At 54.2% G+C, this 17,589-nt stretch overlaps 1 protein-coding gene across 7 annotated transcripts in view; it reads left to right on the forward strand.

The window, feature by feature from the left end:
* CSNK1E (casein kinase 1, epsilon) overlaps positions 1-12,867 on the forward strand; it is a 36,075-nt gene extending 23,208 nt beyond the window's left edge. For 3 of the 7 annotated variants that reach the window (XM_008566884.1, XM_008566885.1, XM_008566883.1), the window contains exons 3-8: positions 2,504-2,614; positions 2,721-2,869; positions 4,440-4,668; positions 5,551-5,721; positions 6,249-6,397; positions 7,173-8,879. In XM_008566884.1, coding sequence (XP_008565106.1) covers positions 2,504-2,614; positions 2,721-2,869; positions 4,440-4,668; positions 5,551-5,721; positions 6,249-6,397; positions 7,173-7,757 — 1,394 coding nt within the window. In that variant the 3' untranslated portion in view covers positions 7,758-8,879. The other 4 variants (XM_008566886.1, XM_008566887.1, XM_008566888.1 and 1 more) reach the window with 4 other exon arrangements.
* The last annotated feature ends 4,722 nt before the right edge of the window (positions 12,868-17,589 follow it).

A 17,589-nucleotide genomic window follows, 5' to 3' on the forward strand; every position in this document is an offset into this window, starting at 1 on the left:
ATAGGATCCGAACCCATGGCCTTGGTGTTATCAGCACCGTACTCTCCCGAGTGAGCCACGGGCCGGCCTGGCTTCTAGATTTTAAGTCAGGGATTTAAAAAACCTTGCCTAATCCCAAGGTTATAAAGCAATTCTCCCTTCTTTCCTTCTAATATGTTATTTTATGTTTAATTAAATGTTGAGTAGATACAAAGAAAATATATAAAATATGTGCAGGGTAAGGCACTTTTCCCTGGGCACCACCCTGTTGAAGGAAGAGGACATGCCTGTCACTTTGAAGGCTCCCCCAGTACCCCTCCCCTGTCCCATACTCCACAGAGGTAACCACTATCAGATATTTTAAATTAGTCCCTTATGTTCAAGTTTCAGCATGTTTGTGTCCCTAAACTGTGCGCTGCTCAGTGGTGCAGGAGCCATGTTTGCGTTCTTCAGTCACCTGCGGTCTTCCCTTTTTTTTAAATTGAGGTAAAATTCACATAACATAAAATTAACATTTTTAAAGTGTTCGATTCAGTTGCATTTAGTACATTCACAATGTTGTGCAACCACCACCCTATCTAATTCCAAAACATTCTTCACTGCCCCAAGAGAAAACCCCATCCCATTAAGCAGTCCCTCCCTATTTCTCACTAGCCCCAGCTCCTGGCAACCACCAATCTACTTTCTGTGTCTCTGTGTTTACTTTCTCTGGACATTTTATATAACGGAATTATACAATACTTGTTCTTTTGTGTCCAGCATCTTTTCTTAGCATGATGTTTCCAGGGTCCATCGATGTCGTGGCATGTATCAGGACTTGTTTCTTTTTTTATGCTGAATAATGTTCCACTGTGTGGACATACATATCCATATACGTACAAAGTGTGTACATGGATTCACTGTATGTTCATGATATGTACATGGATCTGTGTAACCTAGGCTGTGTACATAGAACTGTGTGTACCTTCTATGGACACATAGAATGGGTAAACTGTATTTTTGTACGTGGGATGGGTACACTGCATGCCCTCGGCCGGTGGACACATGGGTCGTTTCCAGCCTCTGGCTGTGAGTGTGCTGCTGCTGTCTTGCCCAGAGCTGATGGCTGGGAGTCGCCCTGGTTGCCGTGTGAGGCTGTCTCTGTTCCTCTCCTGCCCTCACTGTTCCTCGTGTGATCGCGTCATGGCAGCTGTTTCTCTACTGCTGGGCTGTGGGGTTGTTGGGTCCTGTCCCCCTGGTGCACACGAGTTTCGGGAGGGCACGCAGTCGGGAGTGGAGCTGCTCAGTCAACGGTGTGTGCTCAGCTTTACTAGGTAAATGCAGAGCAGCTGTGCGAATTTACACCCCCACCTTTTTTATTCTCATGTCCAAACTTTTGCTCCACTTGGGATTTCTTCTGGTTGTGGCGTAAGCTATGGTGTCTTTTCTCAGATGGCTAGCCAGATGTCAATAAGGTCACGTATGGGATAGGTCCATATTCCCCTGATTTGAAGCACCGGCTTCATCCTGTCCTGAGTCCATCTGGTGGTTTGTCCTCTCTGAACTTCCTGTTCTGTCCGTCTGGGTGTTCATACCGCACTGTTTTAGCTCTGGCAGCTAGACTCACTCCTCAGCCCATGAAGGAGACTCCCTGTCCCTCAGCTAACCCCCAGCCCTCCAGCTCAGCCCACCATTAGTACAGCTGGGCAACCTGAGGCAAGTTGCAGTTTAGATTTGGTCTTTCTCATGACTTCTTGAGCTATAGGGTGGTCCCAGGCAGGGAGCTCCGTGTGTGTGAAGGTATTTTCCTAGAGCCCCTCAAAGCTACAGGTGACAGCCCAGGAGTGGGGTGGGAGAGAGGTGGAGGTATAGACAGGACCCTCTTACCTAGACTCAGAGGCCAGCAGAGCCAGGGTTGTCCCCCAAGTCCACTGCTTACTAGCCATATGACCTTGAGCTGGGTCTCAGTTTTCTCCTCTATAAAATGGGGATGAGACTTCAATGAGATGCTTGGTGGAGTATGTGGGCTGCCTTTGAAGGTGTCAGCATGGATGTGGGCAGGCAGGGGGCTGGTTATTTTGCCCGCTTCCTGAGCCTTGTTCTACAGCTCAGGCCTGTCGCAGTGTATACAACACCATATCCCCATTGGGTCCTTGTCACCAGTGTTGCCTGGCCCCTTCTCTCCTCCACATACCACCTCAGCTCAACACACCCCACTGGCCTAGGATTAAGTCTGTCCCTTGGGTGGCTCCACTCCTTCCCCTCATGTATCCGACCCCCTTGCCGCCTCTGACCCGAGGTTCTGAGTAGCCTGTGGTGTCTCACCTCCTTCCCTTTGCACAGGCTGCTGTTCTCTCCTCTTGGGAATCCCTGGCTCAGCCCCCCACCCACCGCTCTGTGCCAAGCCTCCTTTCCTCCTTTCCAGCCTCCCCCAAGAGGCGCTGAGCTCTTCGAGGGCAGACACTGAGACAGCCCAGGCCTGGTGTTCAGCAGGCCTCAGACATGCCATGTGAACCTGGTCCCTTGCTTTCTCTGCCCCTGGAAGGTGCCAACATCGCCTCTGGTGAAGAAGTTGCCATCAAGCTGGAGTGTGTGAAGACGAAGCACCCGCAGCTGCACATCGAGAGCAAGTTCTACAAGATGATGCAGGGCGGAGGTGAGGCCGGCAGGGTCCTGGCCAGGGCAGGGAGCTGTGATGATGTGGAGAGGAGGGAGAGGTGGGGAGCTGCTGCCCCTAACAGCGACCTCTTCCCTGGCCCCAGTGGGGATCCCATCTATCAAGTGGTGCGGGGCCGAGGGCGACTACAACGTGATGGTTATGGAGCTGCTGGGGCCCAGCCTCGAGGACCTCTTCAACTTCTGTTCCCGCAAGTTCAGCCTCAAGACGGTGCTGCTCCTGGCCGACCAGATGGTGAGTCTTCACCTACCACCTGGCCATGTGACCATGGGCTTTGCTGGGCCAGCAGCTTCCCTCCCAACCTCTACTTCTCCAGGGTGCCAGTGGACATGCCTCCAAGACATGCTGGAGGAGCAAGCAGTGGCAGGGGCATAGGCCAGGCCTGGTTCCTGGACCAGGGAACCTTGACCACCGGCTATAGAATCCTGGGAGTATTTGTTTAAAATGCATATTCCAGGCCCAACTCCAGACCTGCTGGGCATAGGCCAGGCCTGGTTCCTGGACCAGGGAACCTTGACCACCGGCTATAGAATCCTGGAAGTATTTGTTTAAAATGCATATTCCAGGCCCAACTCCGGACCTGCCGGGTCAGGCTCCTGGGCTCAGGCCTCTGGTGATTTTAAAGCCTGTGCTCACACAGACTTGCGTCCTGTCCCAGTGTGGTGACCGCAGCTGAATAGCTAAGCCTCTGTGAGCCTCAGTCGCCTCACCTGAGAGATGCCACGCAGTGCCTGGGTCAGAGCAGGTGCCCACTAACAAGCGATTGTTAGATCCTAAAGCCCTTTATAAACACAGGGAGGAAAGCTTCTCAGAAATATAAGACCATAGAATTTTGGACCTGGAATGGAGCATAGAGATCTTGTTATACAGGGATTTTAGTCTTGGTCTGCGGCTGGCTTGCAGAAAGTCCACAGACGCCCTGCAGTTTAGGCTAAATGCACGTGCAGGTTCTCCTGGGGCATGAGGCTCAAAAGTGGAGGAAATACTCAGTCCTGCCAAAGCCTTTGATTTACAGAAGCCTGAGGCCCAGAGCTCAGCGACCTGCCAGAGGACATATCATATGTCATGCGCATGGATGTTAATCTGAAGTATTAAAAAAATCTGCCCCCAAAAAAGGGGGTGGGGAGGCTGGCCGGTTTGCTCAGTTGATTAGAGCATGGAACTGATAACAGTAAGGTCCAGGGTTCAATATCTGTACCTGCCAGCTGCCAAAATAAAAGAAAAGAAGTAAAAATCACTTAAAGGGAAGAGAAGGCTTGTGTGTCTGCTTGACTTTTTTGTCCTTTGGAAGCCAGGAGATAAGTCCTGTCTTTGTGCTTGTCTCTAGCACCCCTGCCGATTTTAGGCTTCCTTGGTACTTCCTGCCCTCCCCTACCCCCAAATCAGGTAGCCTCTCTGACTCTGGCTCCCCACGTCCTATTCCCTGTTCGGGTAGAACCAGGCCAGGCAGGAGAGGCTTCCACAGACCCTGGATGCCTTTCCTGCTCGACTTCATTTCTGAGTCTTGCCATTAGCTTTCTTACCTTTCTCTCTTTCCCTGTCTCACAGCAAAATTGGTGAACTCCTCCTTCAGAGTTCATCTCTAATGTCACTTCCTCTGGAAGCCTTCCTTGGCCTGCCCCTTGAAATCATCTTACACAGTTGTGGACACATCTTTCTCCCTTGCCAGGCAGGGACCATGTGAGCATTTTCCAGCTGTCAGCCCCCAGCCCAGGGCCTGGCCTGGAACACTTGGTGAAGGTTCCTTCATTGGACATTGGCTGAATAACTTGCTGTCCCCTCCCTTGCCTTCCCCCTCCCCCAGATCAGCCGCATCGAGTACATCCACTCCAAGAACTTCATCCACCGGGACGTCAAGCCCGACAACTTCCTCATGGGGCTGGGGAAGAAGGGCAACCTGGTATACATCATCGATTTTGGCCTAGCCAAGAAGTACCGGGATGCCCGCACGCACCAGCACATCCCCTACCGGGAAAACAAGAACCTGACCGGCACTGCCCGCTATGCCTCCATCAACACCCACCTGGGCATTGGTGAGTGAGCTAGGCCCGGAGCCAAGCACACCCTGGGCTGCTGGCCAGCACCTGGCTTTCTTGGTCCCCACCCCCACCTTGGTTGGAGATCCCCAGGCACTTTTCTAGTGAACCTCACTGAGGAATTGCCCACCCCATCTGCCCCCAGGCCTGGACTCTCTTGCCTTGCACAAAGTCAGGCCTTCCCCTTCATAAGCAGAGCCACGTGTGCTGAGGGCCTTCACGTGCCCCGCCTCATCCTCATGGTGGCCCCGTGAGTGGGTGAGGACATCTCCCTATTTGTGCAGGCTGGGAAACACAGGCTCGGAGATTTAACAGCGGTTGCCTAAGACTGTGTAGCTTAGCAGGTGTCCTTGCACAAAGTCAGGCCTTCCCCTTCATAAGCAGAGCCACGTGTGCTGAGGGCCTTCACGCGCCCCGCCTCATCCTCATGGTGGCCCGTGAGTGGGTGAGGACATCTCCCTATTTGTGCAGGCTGGAAAACACAGGCTCGGAGATTTAACAGCGGTTGCCTAAGACTGTGTAGCTTAGCAGGTACCAAAGCCAGATTTGACCGCAGCCCCGTCTGATGCCAAAGCTTGTGCCCTCTCCACAGTGTGGGCCAGGCAAGGAGAGAGTGGGTGCCCACTCATAGTCGTTGAATGAGTAAGGGCCTGAGCTAGAAAAACTAGGCCCAAATTGAGTTGATAAAGCTCTGTAGGAGGTGGGTAGTGACAGTGCCTGTTTGTAACAGAGCTGTGGTGAGCCCCCATGCAGTGTTGAGCCCCCATGCAGTGGCGGCGCAGGGTCCAGTGCAGGGGGCACAGCTAGGAGCATGACCTGGAGGAGCAGCCAGGGGCCTGAACGGACCCTGCCCCTTACCTTGCCCCCGACTCTATGCAGAGCAAAGCCGTCGAGATGACCTGGAGAGTCTGGGCTACGTGCTCATGTACTTCAACCTGGGCTCCCTGCCCTGGCAGGGCCTCAAAGCAGCCACCAAGCGCCAGAAGTATGAACGGATCAGTGAGAAGAAGATGTCGACGCCCATCGAGGTCCTCTGCAAAGGCTACCCCTGTGAGTAGCCCAGTAGAGGAGGTGGTCAGCCTGGGGACCCCTGAGGCCCTTTCTAAGGGACACACAGCCCATACTTGGCACCAGAGCATTAATCACGTGCTCCCCGACCCACACTCCTGCCTTATCTCCCAGGGGCCTTCATCTACCCCAGCTTTTTCAAGGAAGAAATGGCAGTTTTCCTCCTGTTGCTTAGGTCGTGTTAGGAGTTCCCACAGGGCTCTTGAGTGTCCTTTGAGTGTATGTCAGTTATTGGTCTGTGGTCTCCATGACCCCTGAATGCTTGGTGAGAGCAGAAGAGCTGTGTATGCGGTCCCCAGAGCCAGCTCCTGAGAGAGGGCTCTGCTCACAGGCCAGCCAGGGTTTCATCTCCATAGGGAGGACTGTAGTTCTGTTCTGTCTTCATCTTGCCCCACTTAGATTGAAAGTGTTTGTAGGAACAGTGCGTGGCTAGGATAATGCTGGCTGCTGGGGGCCCTGGGAGCGTGGGCCTCACAGCACCCTCCTCTGTCCCCTGTGACCCCCACCAGCCGAGTTCTCAACATACCTCAACTTCTGCCGCTCCCTGCGGTTTGACGACAAGCCCGACTACTCTTACCTGCGCCAGCTCTTCCGCAACCTCTTCCACCGGCAGGGCTTCTCCTATGACTACGTCTTCGACTGGAACATGCTCAAATTCGTGAGTCACCTGGAGGCCAAGGCGGGCTTGGGGGACTGGACGGGGCAGGCCCTGACTCATAAGGCCAAAGTGACCCAGTGGAGGGCAGGGCTCCCGACTAATGGGAGGTATGAGCTGGACAGGGCAAGTGACCTCACTGGGGTCCCAGAGCCCCCCGCCTCCAGCCTCATCAATGCTGACTGCTGTGGTCAGCAGGGCCCAGGCAGGGCATCACCTCCCGCCAGACCAAGGAGGACCTGGCTGGGCCTCGAGACCCTCCTAGGTGCCGGTGGTGGGGCGTGGGTGGTGCTGGTGGGCCCCCCCACCGCCTTGATCATTGCCTACACCATCCTGCTCTTCTTGTTCTGCACGTCGCAGGCGGCTGCCTTCACCACAGCCCCTCTGGCCACCCTCGACCCATTCATAGTGGTTTCTTTCTTCTTGGTCATGGGACCCTGGGTCTTGCTAGGTGGCTGTTCTGTCTCCCTCTTTTAAGGGTCCTGGGGGTTGGGTGGGGAGAAGTATTTATCAGCTGTGCCTGGAGCTCCGGAATCCGTGAAATCGTATGTCTTGTTTCACATCTCTTCTGGAAAAGGGGGCTTCCTCGAGCCAGGCTCGGCCCCGTGACAGCGAAGCTATTGCACCGCCCTACCCCCGCCCCTGTCCCTGGGCCGGGCCCACATGCACACCCACATACTGGTAAGGACCTACCAAGGCCTGGTTTGCCCAAGATTTGCCACTTGGCCTGCGAGTGCAAGAGGCTGAGACTCAGCTGTGCTCTGTCTGTCCCTTCCAGGTGCCCGGCCCCCCTGGGCACCCAGGGCTCCCCAGATGGGCCCATGGAGGAGGTGGAGGAGGTGGAGGAGCTTCCCCCCCAAAACTACTGGCCTGTGGTCTGGACTCCGGGGCCCCAGTTCTGATGTCGCCAGGTGTGCCTGAGCCCATCGGGGCCAGGACTGAGGAAGTGTCCCTTGGGATGGTTGGGGTGACCCCCTATTCCCTAGAGATGGCAATGCAGTGGAGAGAGCATGGTGGAAAAGGCCCTGCATCAGGATTCTTGGGAATGAACCAGCTGCCTGAGGGCCAGGACAGAGTCCAAAGGAGGGATGATGGCCACTGCCTGGGAGGGGCCTGGTGGAAACAGCACCAGGAGCAGGCTCAAGGCCAGACCCTGTCGGCATTCTCTGTATTGAACCTGAACTCATTAAACGCCTCCCCATGCTTCATCCTGGTGTGCCTGTCCTTTCGTGGCAGGTTCTCGGCCTGCTCTGCCAGAGGCTGGGGCCTTGTTCTCCTGGACGCCAAGGTTGGCACATTGGTCCTGGGTTTCTCTTTTCCCTGGGTACCAGACAGTGGCCTGGTCCTTTTCCCTAAGGAGTAGGACAGAGGTCAGGCAGAGAAGGGGGGTTTCACAGGCCGGGGACCTCAGGGAGAGGCCTCGGTTGCCCTCTCTCCAGGGCTGTGGGTGAGAGATATGCGCAGTGGGGTGCCTTCTCTTTCACCCCAGACCTTCCAGATGGGAGTATGGCTAAGGCCAGGGAGTGTGGGCCAGCTCTTCTCACTGTAAGGCATTGCTCATGGCGTTGGGCACTGGGTACTTGCTCATCTCTATGGAAAGTCAGACCTGAGTCTGCTCCTGTAATAGGCTGGGCCCTTGCGACCAGCACAGCTCCAAGAACAGGTTGTGCCTACTCCAGACCTGTGCCATTCAATATAGTAGCCACTGGCTGCCTGTGGCTAATTTTTAATTAATTAAAATTAAAATTGAAGCTGTAGTTCTTCAGTTACATTCACCACATTTCAAGGTCTCAGAAGCCACAGGTGGCTGGCTAGTGGCTGCCACATCCAGCAAGTCAGATGTGAAAGTTTCCATAATCCCAGAAAGTTCTGTGTACAGAGCTGCTCTAGACACCTCCTCTACAGAGAGAGCCTCTCTTGGGACTGTTTAGCTGGCAAGATCTCTTCTCAAACCAGGCCAGCAGCACCCTCCCCTAGCTGTGCTCTGACCCTCTTCATGGAGTCCCCTTTGAGGCAAGCCCTGGAGTCAGAAGTTGGGCAGAGGTGCCGACAGTGATCTCTGACCTGTCACCATGGTGGTGATCTTGACCACTTCAGCAGCCCCTGGCAGAAGCATCCACAGAACACGCAATGGGGACCTTTTCACCCTGAGGCTGGGCCTCTCCCACACCACCCTCCCTGCAGGAAGCCTCACAAGCTCCTACCAGCAGACAGGACACAGTGTGGGCACCATGACTCTTTCATGGGAAGGATCTGCCCTTGCCTTTGGAGTGGCTCCCCATCCACTGGGGCTGGAATCCTTGGAAACCTGGAGCCTGGGACACCCTTCTCAGCACACACAGCCACTGGATTCCAAGTTCCAACCAGCTGGCCAAGAGGATATTCAACACAGCCAAGGACAGAGGTCCATGCAACAGGGGATGCTTGTGTGACTTTGACACTGAACTTTTGTGTTTTCTTGCGTCAATAAAGGCCAAGAAAGCTCCCTGGTGTGCATTTCTTAAGGCGTCACTTGGATTGGATGGAAATGGGGAGAGCGGCGCACTTGCTTCTGCCGCTGGCGCTGGCCTGAATCTGCTGGGGTCTCAAAGGGCAGGGACTCCAGCCCTCACTTAGCTATTGGCTGCGGGGCTGTGCACCTCTGAGCAAATCATTTAGCCTCACCCAGCCTCGGTTTCCCCAACTAGGGAGTGAGATCGTACCTCATTCTCGGTCTTGCGGGGTTGATAAGCCACTGTCCACAGGAGGTAATAAGTAGGTGCCGCAGCTCTTCAGCTCTTATTTATCACTGGGGTGTTGCTGTGGTCTGGCTGAGTCACTGTCTTTGCATCCCCGGTAACTTGAGTGGGTGGGGAGCTCAGGGTGAGGACCAGAGGTCAGGATGGAGTCTTGGTGGTCTCAGGCCTGCCTGACAGGCTTCTGGGTGGGAGGACTGAGGAAACGCATCCCTAGAGTGTTCTGCTAAGCCAAGTGTCTGAACACTGTCCTCTTGGGGTGCAGAGAGCAGAGAAGGACTAGATGGTGGAGGCCTGGGTTCAGACTCCCCAGCTCTGCCCCGAGCTGTGTGCCCCCAGGCAGATCATGAGGCTCTCTGGGCCTTGCTTGGTCCTCACTAGGATTTAGGGATCATTCTGATCCCAGCAATTACCTCCCAGAGTTGCTTAAAGAGAAGGCCCACCCCCACGCCGTTTTCCCAGGGCAGCAGGACTTTCTTGGCCAGTCCCCCTGGAGAGGCACGGGGTTGCAGGAGCCCATACCCTGTGGCCTATAAGCAGGTCCCCAACTCAGCCCACAGCTCTCTCCTCCACAGATGCGGCCCTCCGCATGCCAGCCCCCTGCCCTTCCCTGCGGACGGCCCCAGGACCAACTAGGTAATACAGCCACGCACTGCTCTGCACCATGCTCGACTCGGGGCCTTTCTTGTTTCCTCCTGCACTGGGGGCTCAGGGCACCATTTCTGCTCCAGCCTTGCCTGCTGGGCCTCTTTTTCCTCCATGGGGCATCCGTTCTGTTCTCTAGTTCTTCCTGAGCTCCTGTCCCAAGGCAGGCAGCATCTGTGTGGGTCCCCTCCTGGCTGTGTCCTCCACAGTGCCTGCCAGAAGCCATTGCTGGTCCCCACACAGGGGAAGGATGGCCCTCTGATGGATGGAGCTGGGCACCAGGAAACCTGGTCCAAGTCCTGGCACTGACTGCAACTAGTTTTGTAACTCCAGGCCTATCCTTTCCCCTTTCTGAACACCCCTTGGCTGTCTGCTATGTGGGCCTCTGAACACCTTCCCTGCTCAGTTTGGAAACCTCAAAGGGCTTGAGGGCTATTGGTACACAGAGGGGCCAGGGCAGTTCCCAGCCCCAGGTTGGGAGGGCCAGACGGTACCCTTGGGTATCCTGGGAGCATTAGCCCTCCTGGCTCCCGACTCCTTCCCATGAGACCAGGGCAGACTGACCTCCCTCTGCCTCTCAGATACCTGCTTTCTCCTTCCTTTGGGTGGTTGTGTGGCTTCGTTTCCCTGTGCTGTGTGATCATGGGTCGTTTCTAGCCCTCTTGGGTCATGTTTTCCCACTCCATGGGGAGGAGGTTGTACCAGAGAGTTTCTGAGATGCCCACCCAGCCTCGTTCCCCCTGTTCTGCCCTACAGGGGTGCTGGGGCCCAGAGCACCCTGGCCCCACAGGGCTGACTTGTGTCCCCTCTCGCATCCCTGTAGGGTGCAGCCCGGAATCCCGAAGACGTGGACCGGGAGCGGCGAGAACACGAACGCGAAGAGAGGATGGGACAGCTGCGGGGGTCTGCGACCCGGGCCATGCCCCCTGGCCCACCCACAGGGGCCACCGCCAACCGGCTCCGCAGTACGGCCGAGCCTGTGGCCTCCACCCCAGCCTCCCGCATCCAGCAAGCTGGTGAGCAGGGCTTCGGGTGGTGGGCTGGGCCCAGGGGCCAGATCCCCTTTGTGCCCACACTGAGGTGCTTCCCCGCCTCGCCCCCAGGCAATACTTCTCCCAGAGCGATCTCTCGGGTCGACCGGGAGAGGAAGGTGAGCATGAGGCTGCACCGGGGCGCACCCGCCAACGTCTCGTCCTCAGACCTCACTGGGCGGCAAGAGGTCTCCCGGATCTCAGCCTCGCAGGTGAGCTGCCCTCACCCTGGCCCCTCTGGGCCACACGGCTGAGCAAGACCCCCAGCTGGGGAGTCAGGCCTCTTGGATCTGTTCTCTCTCCCCACTAACTTGTAACCACTGAGCGGGCCCCTTCTGTTGAGCCAGCCCTTGGCCTCATTGAATCCTCCGAGGTCTGATTAGCCCCACTGAGCAGAGTCAGAAGCCGAGGCTTGGAGAAGTAATGTGCCCTGGCAAGTGGGAGCGCTGGGATCCAGCCCTTGCTGCCAGGGGCCCAGCCTGGCTGGTACTTGCAGTCAGGAAGCCATCAGGGAGTCCCCCAAGGGTCCCTATCAGCACTGGTGAGAGTACGGGATGGAGGGGTGGGTGAGGTCCTCTCCAACAGCCCCATGTAAGGTCCATGTTTGGACTAGGAAAGTTGGGAAGGGGAAATCTGTGGTTGCCCAGGGAAGGTTGCCTGGCATAGGTGGGCAGGAGACCTGCCCTCATCCTCCTGCCTGTGGCACAGGAGCCTCAATGGGACGGGCCCTTGATGGGATGATGGGCCACCATTGTGGGTATGGCCTGGAGCAGTCGCCTTGCCTCTCTGTGCAATGTTCTTATCTACAAAGCAGGGACATCCTAGGGTTGTCGGGAACCCCTTCTCTTGGCTTGAGATACTTGGTTGGGGTGGGAGGACTCCACAGTGGGGAGAGACTTGCCAGCTCGCCGTTGCCAACAGCTGAGGGACTTGACTTGAAGCTTATCCCCCATCTCTCTGCCCCCTCCCGGAAGACAAGCGTGCCATTTGACCATCTCGGGAAATGAGGAGAGCCACCATTGACCAGTGTTTGCTTAGGTGAGTTGATGTCTGCTGCAGACACAATGCAGCCCAGCCAGGTCTAGAAACACCTATGGCCCCAGGAGGAGACCAGTGTGCTGGGGAGGGGATGGGGGGAGTGGCAGCTGGTACCAGGCACCCCCAAAACCAAGGGGCCTCGAGGGAGTTAAGAACCTTGGAGCCAGCCAACTCAGGGCTAAGGCTTTCTCTGCACAGGCCTGGCCCCACATGGGTTAATTTCTGCTGGAGAACCCTTTTCCTGCTCTTGGGCTAGTCTTCCATCCCCTTTGCCTTAATATATTCTGGAAAGTTGGTTCCTAGCTGAGCCAGGGCCAGGGGCCTGGAATTTGACCTCCCCAGGGTTTTATCCCTGTCTCAGTCTCTGGGCTATTAAGTTAATTCATGCAAAGTGCTTAGAACGGGGCCATGCACTTATGAGCTTACCTGCTGTTGAAGAAGGCCCTTGGCCTCTGCAAGCCCAGGAGAGGCCCTCTGGCCAGTATGGACCTCCTGGGACTTCCTGGTAGACTGAAGCCTTGACAGCAACATGCTCTGTGCTGGGTCCTGGCTTGGGGAAGGGGAGGTAGCAGGGGTTCTTTGGGTGTGTGGGGGAAGATCTGAGCTCCCTGGGGACTAAATATGCATTGGTAGACAGCATTTTACACTTCAGGGGACTTGGCCTCATACCAGGACATCCTGAGTGTGATTCACTTTGCAGAAATTCATCCACAGTAGGGCTGGGGCATAAACCACGGCTTACGTCCATCAGACCGCAGGCCCCGGAACCAGTCCATCCATGGCAGGGTGGGGCACATGTGTGGCCAGAATGGCCGCTCACCAGGAGAGCAGAGGAGGGAGACCTGAAAATGGAGCACCTACTATGTGATGGCCTTGAGCCAGAGTCTTGGGCCCCAGAGAGGGATGGACTGAGAGACATGAAGACAGGAGTGGAAGGGGTCTGGCAGACGGATGGCCAGAGGCAGCTGTGCACCTAATCTGTCTTTTGTCTTCCCCGTTCTAGTGTCTTCACTGTATTTTCTTTTAAAAAATGACAAAAAAGATGGAAAAAAACCACTCAGAAGAACAAAAAGAAAAAAACCCAGCACAGAAATCGATGATGGATTTTGTTTCTTTGATTTTTTTTTGCCAATGGCAAGAAGATGAGATGCCCTCAGCACTGAGGGTTCTTGTCCCCTTGCCTTGCCCGCTGCCCCCAACCTTCAGGCTGCCAAATGCTCCCCCCACGATGCCAGGCTACAGGAGCAAGACACCAAGGCTCCGCCGCAGCCACCACCCACCACCTGCTGGGAGGGGAGCATCTCAGTGCTGGAGATGCATCCGGTCCTCACACGCCATCAGAGGTGGTTGAGGAGCTCACGTCGGGGAATGGTTTTGTCAGTCAAAGGCAGGTCCCACCGAGTCTCATGAGCCTTGGAACCGAGGAGACACGCACAGCCCCACTCCCTCTGAGATGACAGGGGCCAACTTTCTGTGTTGGGCTTTTCCCAGTGTCCCCTGAGCATTTGGGTCCCTCTTTTGCCTCTCCATAAAGACCTCGCGTGGGTGGAGAGGTGGGGGACCAAGATTCCTTGGGTGCGTGTATGTAGTTGACCCCTATTCTGAGGGCACCGGGAGCCCCACCTGCCAGTCCGAGTTTTGTGCTCATCATCCTATAACAGGACAGGGCGGGCAGTGAGCTGCACGTCCCTCAGGGCAGAAGGTCCTTGCCACCACCAGTCCCTGACTGTTGTCAGCCTGTGGCCCCATCTCCCATTCCTGGTCGTAGGGCAGCATCCATGGAGACTACTTCCAGAAAGTGTCTGGCTCTGGGTTATAAATTCCTTCTCTGGTCCCAGCAGTCACCTAGTGTCCCCCTTCCCTGGGTTCTGCCCTTCTGAGGAGGAGCCTGGGGTCAGGGCTGGGTTTGAATTTACCCATCCTCCCTAGTTAACACCTGTTTGTTTTTATTTTATTTTTGTTTGTTTTCTCTGTGTGTGTATTTCCTAATTTATTTACCTCTGTTTTCCCTTTTTCCTTTTTTTTTTTTTTTTTTAATTAAAGAGCAAAGCTTTTTATTACTTTGTAACTTAAAAAACTGAAAAAAAAACTGATGAACTTTGGGGGGAATTTTGTACTTTTTTCCTGTGTAAATATTGGACTTTTTTGAGCTTTATTGTGGTTGTTAATTTGAAGTAATAAAGTAGAAAAGGATAAAGTGATGCAGGCAGCTCTTTGTCCACCTCTTTGCCCTTGGGCTTTCTCCCCAGCAGACCTGGAAGGCATTCTTGCCAGGACCAGCACTACTCACTGAGGAACAAGACCACGCCCTTGTAGGTGGGTGTGGCTGGGACTATTGTCATCTCAGGACACTTGGGCAGTGGTTGGTACATCCAGGGAGTTTTGGAAACCTAGGTGTACACAGGTTCCACCTGGGGGTCTTTTTCAAGTGCAGACTCTGATTCAGGAGGGATGGAGTGGGGATGAGTTTGCATCTCAACACACTCCAGGTGACGCTGATGAGCTAAGACCACATTTGGAGAAGCAGGGAGCTAAAGGTCTTCACATTATTTTATCCACTCAAGAATTCTGTGAGTTAGGACCTATTGATGGCCTTGCCTTTGGACAGAAAACAGTCCAGGGATAAAATAATGCCCAAGGTTATAGTTCTGTGGCAGAGCCACCATTTGGGCCCGGCTTGTCTTGCCCAGAGTGGATGCTCTGAACCTCTGCACCATGATCAAGGAGCTGTGTGAGTGAGGGTACTGGCATCGGGTTCCACTGCTGACCATGCCACCGTGACCCTGGGCAAGTTTCTTCAGTTGAGCCTTGATAAAGGGGCAGCCCTCAGCCTGACCTGCCTTTGTCTCATTAGCTTGTAAAAGAATTTATCAATCTGCATTTCTCCAACACAGTCTACTTTCCTACTTTTCATTAACCCGAGACCCAGGAGCCATTACTGCCACAATCTCAACCTAGAGACTAGAGCGAAGCCGCCTGACTAATGTCAGCCTGGAGATGGGGTGGAGGGCTCTGGGAGGTTCCCTTGGGCATTCTGAAATCCTGGGCATAGCCCAAGGTCCTTTCCAGTGCTAGCATTTGAAGACCCAGGGACCCCACAGCCTGGTTCATGGGCCTAGTAGGTCTCCTGCTAGCCCCCCACGTGGGGTTTAGGCAAAGGCAGGTCTTTGTTCATAGACATCATGGATCCGAGTGTGTTACCCAAAACCAGGAGATGCCAGTGGGTAAAAGGCTATAGGGCGGAGTGACAATGAGGAATCATTGGTCAGTTGGCCGACCCCTAAAGTGCCATTTGTTCACCCACACCTGGCTGAATGAGGTGCTGGCGGAGGTACAGCAGGGAGCTCCCAGGCCCTCTGCTCAGGACTTTTGGGCTGGACACCTGACATCAAACATTAAGTCTAGGGGCCGGCCCGGTGGCGCACTCGGTAGAGTGCAGCGCTTGGGAGCGTGGCGGCGCTCCCGCCGAGGGTTCGGATCCCATATAGAGACCAGTCCGCTCACTGGTTGAGCGTGGTGCGGGCATGACACCGAGGGTTGTGATCCCGTTGCCGGTCGCGGTACGGGTGAGACACTGAGGGTTGTGATCCCGTTACCGGTCACGAAAAAAGACAAAAAGGAAAAAAAAAACCCAAAAAACATTAAGTCTACAGTTACCACTATGGGGCCTGGCTGGTCAGCTCAGTTGGTCAGAGTGTGGTGCTGATACCACCAAAGTCCAGGGTTCAATCCCTGTACCAGCAGCTGCCACCAAGAAAAGTTATCAACTATGGGCTCTGAGGGAAAATATAAGGAACTAATCTTTTTTATTAATCTTTTTATTTATGTCTTTTATTGTGAAAATTGTAGTTTCCTTTTTTGGGCGGGGGGTGGCTGGCCAATACAGGGACTGAACCCTGGACCTTGGTGTTATCAGCACCATGAGAAAACTAGTTTCTAATAACATTAATGTGTTTACTTATTTGCTGTATTTATTTATAATACATGTAAGTTCCAGAGTAATTTTAATATTACTGCTAAAAATAAACCTACAGAGTGAAGAATTTTTTTACAGTTTTTTCTTTTTTATGTCCTCAGAATATATCTCACTAAGGAAGTATTGACAGAGTACAGTGCCCAGAAGCAACTTGAGATAATTCTTTACTCTGTGTGGTTATTTAATCAATTTTAATAATTTTATTTTTAATTCTATTTTTTGCATATGTAAGATGTTTACATATACGAACATCAAGCTACAGAAAAAGCTATAATCAGAGAATCATCGCCATCCCTGGCCGCTCCTCTCCGTTCCAACCCATCATTTTCTCTAGTTTCTGGTTTATCCTTCCTGTGTTTCCTATTCAGGGAGCTAATGGATATGGGAGGGGGCAGTGCCTGACAGCCTCTGAGGAAGTGACATTAAGCTGAGGCCAGTGGGGTGACGAGGATGCATCAACCATATAAACAGCTTATTAAACATGCCAAACAATCGCCAGGAAATTTTGCCCAGACCAGAGTGGGCAAACATGCCACCTGGTGAGTCATTTTCATTCATGCAACAAACACACACCAACTGGGCTTGGGTGGGAGCCAGGGGTGCCAGTCTGAGGCACAACGGGGTGCTGGGGTGAGGATGGGAAGCACAAGGTTGGAGTCCAGAGGATCAGCTCGGCCCCTCTGTGACCTTGGGCATTGTCTGGGTCTCAGTTTCCTCCTCTGTGAAGTGGGGGTTGTTAGGATTAAATAAAACTGTGGATGAACGCAAGGGCCGTGTTAACTGAGGGCTCACCTGTGCCAGGCCCTTTCCAACCCTTCACTCGTGACAATCGTGAAGTGTATTATGATCCCCATTTCATAGATGAGGACACTGAGGCACAGAAAAGCCTTTCTGGCTCCACAACCTCTGCTGTAGCCAGGAACCTCGTGAGTGCTCAGCAATGGTAACTACAAATTTCAAACACAGGGTATGGTCTTGGCTTCCAGGGCCTCACAGCCTGGTCAGGGAAAGACCCAGACAGACTAGCAAATGGTGCATCCCAATCTGGAATCCAGTGTAAGATGCCCAGTGTGAACCAGGATGAAGGAGGGAGGGAATGTGTCTGGTGTCATCAAGGAAGGTGTTTCAAAGATACTTGACCTGAGCCTTGAAAGGTGAGTAGGAGTTTGCTGGAGGATGACATGAGGAAAGTTATTCCCAGCAGAGGAAACAGTGTGTGCAAAGGCCCAGAGGTACGAACGAGCTTGATATGTTCAGGGAGTTCCAAGCACCAAGGGAGGGGAAGCAATCCACAGCTGCTGAGTGAGACTGGAGAGGCGGAGGCCAGATCCTGCAGCAGTGGGCGTGAATCCAGAGCTCTCCCACTCCCCACCTGCCAGCAGCTCATCCTTCTCGAGCCCTGGTTTCCTCGTCTGTGAAATGGGAAGAATCACACTGTACAGAGCTGTTATCCCCCTTAGCCCAACCACTTCAGTGCCCACACACCTAACTCCCATGCCAGCACCTGCACTGTGGGGAATGCTGCTTAGGAGAGAGCGCACGATGGATGTTAACTTGAGGAATGTGAATCTGGCAGCAGTGGGCAGGGAGATTAGAGGAAGGGGAAAGGAGGCAGGGAACCCAGGCAGGAGGCATCCAGAAGGCGAGCATAACTGAACTGTTTCAGAACAAGGTCTGTCCTTAGCAGACCGAGAGAGGGCAGAGTCAGGAGGCTCTGGGGTCACCAGTCTGGGGGCCTGGGAGCACGGCAGGGACACTGATAAAAAGCTA

Source organism: Galeopterus variegatus, unplaced genomic scaffold, assembly GCF_000696425.1.
Source record: "Galeopterus variegatus unplaced genomic scaffold, G_variegatus-3.0.2 Scaffold274, whole genome shotgun sequence".
NCBI lineage: Eukaryota > Metazoa > Chordata > Mammalia > Dermoptera > Cynocephalidae > Galeopterus > Galeopterus variegatus.